This window comes from Natrix helvetica (genome assembly GCF_964273705.1).
Source record: "Natrix helvetica genome assembly, chromosome: 2".
Classification (NCBI taxonomy): Eukaryota; Metazoa; Chordata; class Lepidosauria; order Squamata; family Natricidae; genus Natrix; species Natrix helvetica.
In genome coordinates, this window is record NC_138552.1 from 101,669,426 (window position 1) to 101,680,842 (window position 11,417).

Sequence of the window (11,417 nt, forward strand, 5' to 3'; positions counted from 1 at the left end):
AACATCTCTGCCCCCTCCGCTCCGCACCAGCCTGTGGATTTAGCTTTACTGTCTGCACCGACGTAACTCCTGACCATCCGAGAGACTAGTTTAAAAGGGGAGGTGGGGGTGGAGGGAGGATGAAGTACGGAAAAGCGGCGTTGGGAGTCCGCGGCAGCCCAGAAGTAGACACCCCCCTCCCGACTGGGAGAATGATTCACTCTATACGAATGAAAGAAAAGTGACGCTTCTCTCGCCCGCCCCCCCCCCCCTCCTCCGGTTTATCCTCCTGCGTTTTAAAGCCACCTCTTGCCAGTCACCCTTTGGCACGGCTGGCGCGCAGAGATCCTCCCGACTAAGCTAATCGTGGTGGCGCCTCCTTCCTTTTGGCGCGTGAAGGATTTCGAGCGGGTGAGAAGTGGAAGTTCATTCCTCAAGAACTGGGGAGAAGGGGGAGAAAGAGAGGGGAGGTTTTGGGGGGGCGATCGTCGCTGCCGCTGCTGCGCGGAAAGGACACGCCTTCCTTCCTTGCCGTTTGCCCTCCGATGAGTTGATTCGATCCAGCTTTGGAGCGTTTTGCCGAGCGCCACCCCCGCCTCCCCATCCCCACCCCAGCCCGGCCGCGTCCAGGTTGCCACACCGTCCCGCTAGGAATGGACGGCGGGAGCTGTGCCACGCGCGTCTCCGGAGGAGGCTGGCAAGGAAGAGGGCTGGCTCGTCCATACCGTCGGACCTGTTTTTTTCCTCCAGCCCGCGGCGGCTAGTTCTCCCTTCCTCCCTCCCGCTGCCCAAGCGAGGTGCTCGATGCCCCTTTTTTGCCTCGAACTTGCTGCCATCAATAATTCATCGGCTCCCAGCAGTAGCGGCGGCGGCGGCGAGCAACAGAGCAGCAGCAGCAGCAGCAGCCGCTTCAATAAGAGAGAGCGGGAGGCAGCAGGGCGGGGAGGAAAAAGCTGGTGCGTGAGCCGTGCTTGCCGGCTGCCTGCAGAGAGGAGGCGGCGGTAACAGCGGCGGCCGCTGTGGCGGTAGCAGCCAGAGCAACGGCGGCACCGGCGGCGGCGCATTCGGAACTCTCCCTTCTCGCCACCGCCGTCCCCAGCATTATGTTCCCGCAACGCGCGGCGGCTGCCTCCCCGGCAAGGGCCGCCGACGCCGAGGAGGACACGGGAGGATGAGGACAGAAGGGAGGCGAAGGAGGAGGAGGAGGAGGAGGCGCAGGCGGAGGGAGGCGGAGGAGGCGAGGCAGGGAGGAGGAGGAGGCGCAGGCGGCGGAGGAGACGCGGAGGATGAAGTGGAGTGTCCGGGGAGCCTGCGCCGCGCTCTCCAGCTGCCTCCTGCTCGCCTGCGCGCTGAGCGCCGCTGCCGTGGGCCTCAAGTGCTTCTCGCTGGGCTCCGAACTCAAGGGGGAGCCGTTCCGCCTGGGCACAGCGGCCGGCGCTTTCTACTCGGGGCTTCTGCTGGCCGCCGGGCTCTCGCTCTTGGGCTCCGCGCTCTTCTGCTGCCGCCCGCCGGACGAGGAAGGGGCCGGCGGAGCGCACCGCCAAGGGCACCCGGCGAGCGAAGGCGCGGTGGTGCCGGCCGCCGGAGACGCTCAACCCCAGTCCCAGCCACTGCCCAAGGCGCCCCCCGGCGGGCGACAGAACTTCCTCCTGCTGGGGGTCCTGGTTTTCATGCTGGGGGTGCTGAGCGCCTTCGCCGGGGCCGTCATCGACGGCGATACGGTATCGCTGGTGGAGAAGAAGTACTCGCACTACTGCCTCCTACAGGTTGGAGGAGGAGGAGGGTCGGCGGCGGCTCGGGCGCGGCCTGCGGGGGGCCCCGACGGCTCGGGGACAACGCTGTTGCTGCGCTGCCAGAAGCTGCGGGACTATCAGCGCGGCTTGGTCATCTCCACCATCTTCAACGCCCTCGAGTGCCTGCTGGGGCTGCTCAACCTGCTCTTGGTCAAGAACTACAAAGCGGCGCAGCAACGGGGCCTGCGCCGACGGCGGCGCTGCCGGCAGCAGCAGCGGCTCGCGGGCGGCCGTCGGAGGCGACGGAGGGGGCCCGGCGGCGGGGGAAGTGGCGGCGGCGGCTCTGGTGGCGGCCGACGACCTCAACGCCAAAGCGAAGGCTCGATCTTCTCCAGCGAGGACCCAGATCTGTCCCCGGGGGGCGATTGCGCCTTTCAGGCCGTCTCCTACATCAACGTCGGCGTCTTCCACGTCTTCGACGAGGCCGGGGTGGAGGTGCACTGTGGTGGCCACCCTTCCATCGAGTTGCCTGGGTATTCGCCCATGGACCCCGAGCTCAATGCCTCCTACCCCTACTGCTACCCGCTGCCCAATGAGCAGCCTCCTGCCTATGAAGACATTTATCCCAGGGAGCTCTGTGCCAACCGCGTGTAGGCCCCGGCCAGGCCCCTTTGGAGACCGCCCGCCCTGCCCTTCAGCCTACTGGACTGAGAGGGGCAGAAGGTGAACTTGGGGCGAAGGGGGCAAAGCACAGAGGTTTAATGGGCAGGACCAGTAGCACAAGGTGAGGCCAACCCCAGCTGTTAACCCAGAAGCTGCCAAAAAACAAAACCACCACCCCAAGGTAGAACCCCAATAAATGCCTAGAAATGAGACCAGGCTGGTGTGTAGTGTTGGTCCTGTTTTTGGTGGCAAGTGGTAACCTGTTGAGCTTTGCCTTCCTTTTTTTTCTGAAGAACCAGGCAAATTTTTCTCTTCACCTCTGGTTGGAGAAGTCTTGAACAGAGTTTTAAAAAGTTGCCAGTGTTTTGCAACCTGTTGGAGTTTTCTCCAATTATGTCCTGTCAAGATTTCTCTCTTTCTCTGCTATGGTACTTTTGGTTCTAAAAGGAAAAAAAAAATCATAGCTACCTGTTAAAGGGTTCAGCAAAGTGCATTTTCACTGATAAAAGATAATTGGGGCAATCTCGGGATGATGCTTTTAATATCTTTTGAATTTTTACCCTTCCCATCTTTTATCTCTTTAGTATTGATCCAATGGTGAACACTTTTGGTTTGGATCTCACAGTTCTCTCATTTGGTTTGGATTGAAATCACCAAATGGTTCAGCCTGCCTGGCTTCCTCACCCTTCCCTTCATCAAGCGAATCTTTATGATAACCTCAGCTTTAAAAGTGCAAAAGAGTTAAGTTCAGAGAACCAGCCAGCAAGAGAGAGAGAGAGAGAGAAAGCACGCATGAATCTCTCAAAGGGATATTTCAGAGAGCTGAAAGAAATTTTGAACAAAGCCTCTTAAGTTTACAATATTCCTGGGAGATGTTATGTTCAGTTTAAACCTTAGTGAGAGTTAAAAGCATAGTTGGTCTTGTAAGATGCACATAAATCTGCACTTTCAAAAGAAGAAAAAAATCAACAGCAACATTTTTGTACACTAATGTGCCTGCTTTTTGTTGATAATTTCTTACTGTAAGAGCTTTCAAAAAGTCTATAGTGAAAATGTTTGGTAAAGTCATTGCAATGTGAAAATTAAGAAAACCAATTCCTTAACTAAAACAGAAATGCTGTATGGAATTGAAGAAAGTCCGGATATCTCATACGTTCCTTTTGTAAACTGATTTGTGTTTTTAATGCAAAGAGGGGCTTATATTTATTTTACTTTTATTTTAAAGGTTTAACTCTACTTTCTAAAGGTACAGCCAGTCATTCTTACAACTAGTTTATTTATAGCGTTACCAACTGGTCAGTTTGAGAAGCTTGAAAATTGCACACACACAAAATACACAGATGTCAGGCAGTCTTTATCGATGGTTAGTTTTCAATACAGTTGCCCAAACTCATTTGAAATGTATTTTAGAAATCATATTATGTCCATTTAAATGGAAAAGACTCAACAGGTGAAGGCTGAAAATAGTAATACTTAAAAAAAAACATTTTCATCTAGATTCCTTTAATTGTTGAACCAGAAAATCGCTGTATCTGAAATCATATCTCTCTTTGTTTCTTTTTATTCTTCATTTAATAAGTGCCGAGGGCTTCAAATTTATTTGGAAAAATAGTGCTGTAGGATGAGAATATGTCCTTCCTTCCTTTTCCTCTTTCCTTCTTCTTCTTTTTATCCCCTCTTGATCTTACCCTGGAACTAGTAGTCTTATTGGGGGGATTATTATTATTTTGCGCTATTTGTGATTTAAAATCAAATGGAGAAAATTTGAGAGAAATTTGAGAGGAAGTGGTAGACCATGCACATAGCATCATACTCCAATCAAATTCTGATTCCATCTCAAATTATATACTTGTTTTTAAATAGAAGAAACATGAGATCTGATCAAAGATTGCCTGCATTACGTATACTTTACTGTTGGGAAATTGAATTCCATTAGAATACCGGCATAAAAATTCATTGTATAAGAAGAATTAAAGAAAGGTACTTATATCCATCTTACTCACCCAGTATACCAAGCTCATTTAGAAGTTCTGCTGCTTATTAATGTCATTAGAACAAGGATCTTTTCTTTTGGTTATATTATTTTGTAAACTGCTATGTATATTGAAGGAACTGTATAAATGATACTAGTAAGAATTCATATTGGAACCTGTTATGGAATGCACACAGTACCAATAGGGAACATTAAAGGACACTAATTTTGTCCTGTTTTTGCAATGTACAGATTATTATTTTTTAATTAAGGAGCTGAATAAAATAAATGTTCAGCCTTAAATTGAAAAAAAATCAAACTAACAGCAGTGAAATCTCTGCAGTATTTTGTTATTTGAAATTGTTTTAACTTGCACACTTTATATAACTTAAAATGCAGAATGCCTTAGAATACTTACAAACAAATTTAAACCTATATCTTAAAAATATTAAAATCCTTATCTAGATAGCTGAATCAAGAGCATTTAGTGTACTTTGCTAAATAAATACAAATTTTAAGAGGACTATAGCTATTATTAAATTAGTTTATCCTCCTTTGCAGAGAATAAGCACAACACTCGCTTAAGTATAAGACCTACTTGAAAGCAGTACACATCATTTTATGTACATCTCTCTCTTTTTCTAAATCATTATGAATTCTGCCTTGAGTTCAGACTCTGAGCCCTATCTGCAAGGTATGTCTCTGGCTCATAGCTCATGAAATGAATATAAATTATGGAACAGAATGGCAATATTGTAGTACATCTCCCATTCATTTCATTTGATCTTTCAGAAAAGATGTTTTTAGTGAATTGCACCCCTTATAGCATTTACTCAGGAAGGACTTTGAGTGTGTGTATATATGGCCAAGAGGAAAATGGTGCCAATGCTAAAATTTCAAAATATCTGAGTAAAACCTCAATTCAAACCCCCTCCCTTTTTTTTAAACTCAAACTAATCTACAATATTGTATTTATGGTTCAGTAGAATGAGATACAGTCTAGACAACACTGCATAAGTAAAATTGTTCCTGGGCTGTACCATTTTAGATTATAGGTAGGAACCACAGTGCATACTTCATTGATATGTTGATATATCTTCCTCAAAACTCCTGTGCATACTAAATATAATGCTGGAGAAACTAATTTCACTTAGCATTTCCTTTATTGTGCTGATTTTCTATATACAAGTAAAGAATTTTTCTTTTGGCACTTTGGGGCACTATTCAAATAGATATTCTTCCAATAACTCAAGAACAGTTTAGTTTAGGATGAGCTGTTCAGAATCTGAATGTTATTTAACTGCTAGAAATGTCTGAGTGTATTGGTAAAGATAAAAGTAGGTATACTACCTACCTATAAGTAGGTAAAAACAGGTAAATCAATTGTTACAATCTCTTAGGGCTTTCCTAGCAAGGCTGTATTAATGCTTTTTCCAGTCTAGCAATGATTTTTCATAGTTTTGCAGGCTCCCCCAAATCCTTTTTTCGCTGGTATTTCAACTTATGTGATCAAAATAAGATGAAAAAACAAAAGAGAAAAAGGAGAACTTCAAAACAGACCTTGTCAGCAGAACATAAGGAAATAAGTTGGTTCTTGCACCATATCCTAGCTCATTTGAACTCATGCTTCAGGAGAATGGTTAGGACAGGGATCTCAAAAATTTTGACCGATGGGAATCTGAAAGGCTGTTTTGAGGATTTCAATCAACTGGCTGCATTGGAGTGGTGGTGAACCGCAGAACACTATTTACCAAACTAGTCTCCTATTATTATTTTTCTAAATGTTTATGTGGGGGCCTAGAGATAGGATGAAGATACATCTTGCATTTGAGGATGGTGTTTTGCGGCATGCTGGCTTTCTTTTCATTTTTTCCCCTTTCATCTTATTTTCCGGTAGAAACATAGGGAAGGCATGATGGAAACCAAGGAATGTGTCACTCTCTTGGAGATAGTGGCTGATTATATGCCAAGCGAAATGGCACAATCCAGGCAGATGTTTAGCAATTCATGTCATATTTATGAAAACTAAATCCAAACTTCATAGAAAAGTGTTTAGTGAGTATGAGCTCTAGGGACCTATTAGGCAAGCTTTGAAAAATCCACTCCAATTTTTTTCAATGATACATAAAAGAGAGCTTATTTTAGATCAAGCGTAGGCTTGAAATATAGTGCCTTAGGTAAAATTTATTAGAAGCCCATTGTTTTAATGGAGTTTTGAAGCACTGAATCTTCTGACTTGGAGGTTCTGGAGAACTTATTCAAAGTCAGAAAAGTTTTCCCAGAAACTTAAGGATGGTACAATAGAGGAATATTGCTCTTAACCCCATTGTTGTCTCTGTTTTCATAGGTTTTGAGTTTTAGTTAAAAGCTTCCTGATCTGGTTGACAGTGAAATATTTGTGCATAGCAGCATGAGCAAAAATGTCTCTATAAGTTTGGTATGGGAGAGAAAAGTAATTGTTGTGTGCCTATCATCTTAGTTTATTGTTTGGATTAAATTTTGATGCCACAAAAGCAGCAAAATTTTCTCATATTTTAGCTAATGAAGGAATAAATGGAGAGCAGGTTTGCTTCTGGAATGAAATAAGCCTAATATAGACCCAAACGCAATGGAAATACTTTTTTAAAAAGTTTATTAATTGGTGATGCATTCTTCTCTAATTTTGATAGAGAACGAAGGATAATTTAGTTTACAACAGACTTGTCCAATTTTCTCTTTGTAGTCTGTGCAATGCATATAGAACATTTGCTGGAAGTTAATGATGCTCTTGAGAAGAAACTGCTCCAAATATTTGATTGGTCTTAGTTTTAGCCTTAGCATTAGGCTTGTTTGGTTAGCTTGAATAAGAGTGACCTTTCTCAAATGCTGCCCAAAGAAGAATAAGGGATACAGTCTTCCGCAGTGGCCTATTTTATGACATCAAATATCCCTATATTATTTCTAGAGAGTCAGTTTGGTGTAACGGTTAATGCATCAGGCTAGAAACTAGGTGACTATCTCCTACCCTGGGCACTAAGCCAGCTGCGTGATCTTAGGCTAGTCACTTTTCTCTGCATCAGTAATGGAGCAGTGGCAAACCACTTCAGAAAAAGTTTGTGCAGGGATCTATCCAGACAACCGCCAGAGAAAGCAAAATTTCCTATTATTCCCTGTGTTTAAGAATATATATATATATATACTCCCTCCTTTCCTCCCTCCCTCCCTCCATCTATACATACATACATACATACATACATACATACATACATACACACACAAACACACATATATTACATATATTAAGAATATATATTCTTAAGCACAAGAAATAATAATAAATTTCTATATATATAGAGAGAGAGAGGGAGAAAATATATATATTATTAAGCACAGGAAATAATAGGAATTTTTGCTTTCTATAACCTACCTTCCTCCCAGCCACCACTTTTTTTTCTTCGTGTTCTTTGCTTTGGATCAATTGTTAACTTTAGCGTATTGCAAGCAACTATTGCAAAGCATGTCACGCATCCAACCCTTTGCCCTCAATCTTATAGCAAAATTTCAGATGGCACGTTGGAAAAGACTCGTAGACCAGAACAAATGATACTAGACATAATTCCTTTGCTTGTGGAATAACAAAAAAATAAGGCTTGTCAAACTTTTGTAGACTAAATTCAATATTACGGCTCATAATTTGCACAGATTTATTCCATGCCATTTGTTTCCATTTTTATCTGATGCTATATTTGCAAATGTATGCAGTATTTGTTTGAGGAGAGTTCACTAAATAATCTTAAGAACCCTATATTTTATAAACAACTCTCTATTAAAGATCTTGATGGGTACTGTTTATTGTTTGGGACCTAGCCATCATAATTCCAAGTGTCCCAGGCTGAGGCTACTTAACACTCATTCCTTCACTAGAGTAAGTGATAAATATAATCTACTGAGACATTTCTTTTACCAAATGAAAAATGAAAAGGAGCTGATCATAAGCATTCCTCAATAGCATATTCTGGTGTCGATTGTCAATTTTAACACCAGGGCAAAGTTGATTCCCTTCAAAAACATTAAAATCTCATAGTTAGCACTGCACGTCCTTTGTGCATAAAGACTCCATTTATTACTGAAATTTCAGTTCACATAAGAAAGACAGGAAGGCTATGCTATGTATGTGTTTTAAATTTGCTGAACTGCACACTTTCTTTGAACATATTTGGAGCAACTCAACAAATTTTAAATATAACCTCTACCCACCAAAGCAACAAATAAAGATAGATATAGATAAAAGCAGATTGTCCCATTTTAGTCACACAATTAAATAAAAACTAGCCATATAATAAAATAAACCATGCCTCTGTTCCCTTTAAATTTTGTCAGAACCTTCTACAGGCTGGCTACTTTAGGGATCAGATTTAATTATTTTAAAATTCCAAAGATCCATACTCAGGGAAAAAAGATGGGTAGTCTAGAAATCTATACATATTAAAGTAAGTTTCAGCACTGAAGCTCCTAGAGATTCCTCATCTTCATAGCACTTTGTTCTCTTGCTGACATTTATTTAAATTTATTTCAGAATTAAATTTTCAAGTAGGCAATTTGTTCAGCCTTTACTTGTACCAAAATGATTGGAACCACATCACTCAGTTGCCATAGTAAAAGAAATTATGAATTACAAAACCTTAATGGTAAAATATAAGAGTCCCAATGCAGGATGGTGGAAACACATTTGGAGTTGTCACTGGTGCACCTCTGCAAACCACTGGATTTAAAACACTGGTTGAGATGTGTGAAAAGCTACAATGCCATCTATGCTTTAGCCGTTTGTGTTAGAATTGGGGCTATTTATCACGATCACAATGTATTTGATGACGGGAGCAGCAAACAAGGGAACTCTTTTTAAGTTCTGTCATGTTGCTATAGTCATTGTAGTGCAGGTGTCAATAGATAAAAGCCTTGGAGGGCGTTCCAAATTACGAACATGAAAAGTTTGAGCAAAATTTGACAACATTTGTACTCATGGTGACATGGGCAGCAAACACATTAAATAAATAATAATAACAATAATAATAATAATCTGTACATCAGTATCTATACTTCCTCCAAGGCCATCAAAATGAAATGGTAGCGTGTGTACGAACACAAAGCAACTTTCAAAATAGCTGTTTTAATCATTCTTAATAGAGGTTCTTCATTTGGACTAATGTGCAAATCTTTAAAACGCTTTGTATAGCCCTAATAAACACTAATAATGTCTACACATTGCACATTCATTATTATAAAAACCAGCAGGACTTGTATGCAGAAGAACAAGAAGTGCTGAATTAGGAGTTCCAGACAGTACGTATTCCTAATTACTTGCGTTTCCTGTTACTAGCAGGAGACAAGTTTTGACCTAAGCTATGGACTGAGTCTGCAAAGCCCTGTAGGTTTGTTGCAAATATGCATTGTCTTTCATCTCAGCTATTCATTTCATGCATTTAATGCAGCAGGCTCTACTCATGCCTAATCAGTAGCTTGACCATACAGAAAAGAAACTGTTATTTAAGGTATATCTTAATTGTTTCAGTCATAGTAGGCAACATGATCACTTTTCTAGGCCGACTGTTAGTCATTTATCAAAAGCTGTCTTCATTTTCATATGGACAGATGAAATAAAGAAAATAGGGGAAGGGTGTGTGTAACATATCCCTGAATGGCTTGTCCAATTTAAGAAATAAAAATGAGGCACAAATGTGATCAGCGCCTGTGGAGAGATGTATTTAATCATTTCTCAATGAGATATTTATGAATGCAAAGAGAGATGGTTCCGAAACATTAAAACATTTTTAGCAGCTTTTCGAAATCAACACTGTTCGCTAAGCAATAATGCTAGTATACGTGAAAAACATTTTGTGATTAAACTGAAAATACTCTAATGTCAGACTGCTGGAGAAAGGGGAAAAGAGATAAAATGTTATTATGGGGACAGTCAAGTATCTTAAATTAACCATGTGTACTTGTAGGGAAACTTATGTAAATGATTCTTTTATCCAAGTAAACATTTAAGATCACACTCTTAAATCAGTGAGCACTTCCAGTTAAGTGTACGTAATTCAGCAGCCTGAATGTGCATTTCATGGCTGAATGACACAATCATGTTTTCTAAGTGCAACTGTAGTGTAAAACGATCTGTGACAGTCATCATGAATTTCTAAATATATCATAGCAGTGGGCTCATCTAAATTTCCCCATCTTCACTAATTGTGTGCAAGGACACAAGTTTTGGGACACATCTCTAGACAATTTTGTATATCTCTAGACAATTTTTTCCATTCAAATATATTAATGGCTGCACTAACCAGATTTTATAACTATAATTATTAGGCCTTTTACTTGATTAAAGAGACCTCGGATGATTAATTGTATACGTTTTAATTAAAACTGCAGAAATGTTCCTCTGCAGAGCCCAATTTCACTTTGCAGTAGTACTTTTGTGAATCTTAGCCACAAGTCCATCCTAGAAGAGAGGTTTTTCCCATATGATTGTGTGTACATACATGCATATATAGTAAGTATATAATGTGAGATAGGAGAATGATTGGTCTAAGATGCCCATATTTAATTTGCGTTAAAAGTATTTCTAAAAGAATCATATGCTTGGATTAATAAGGAGTGCCCCTTAATCAGTCTGATATACTCACTGGCAAAATATTGCAGCCCTAATCATTTTACTGCTCATTCTGCAACCATCTGCTTAAAAGGGAGTAAGTATGTCTTTGTTTGTTTGTTTGTTTCTATGCTCAGGACTATGTGTATTCCATAACACTTTGGCCACAGCATGCATCATTGTAAGGCAAACATATACATCTTTGTTCCTTAATTCAAAGTGATGGTATTCCACAAATGCATGTAGAATCCACACTTTGTAATAAAAGTAAAACCAAGTTATGTATGTGCTGACTGGAATGTAGTCCCCTAATGCAGTTAGAGAGAACCCTTTGATAATTCTTCAAAACTGGGTTGATAGGCATTCATTAACCTGCATCATTCATTGCCCATCATTGCAATCAACAAATATAAAATAAATTAGGTGTTCTGAGGACATATAC

General features: G+C 41.5%; 1 protein-coding gene across 1 annotated transcript; it reads left to right on the top strand.

Moving 5' to 3' along the window:
• The first annotated feature begins 497 nt into the window (after window positions 1-497).
• Window positions 498-9,263, top strand: TMEM271 (transmembrane protein 271). The gene has a single exon (XM_081940213.1). It carries the CDS (start codon window positions 1,266-1,268, stop codon window positions 2,364-2,366), a length of 1,101 nt encoding a protein of 366 aa, XP_081796339.1. The 5' UTR covers window positions 498-1,265; the 3' UTR covers window positions 2,367-9,263.
• Window positions 9,264-11,417: the final 2,154 nt, after the last annotated feature.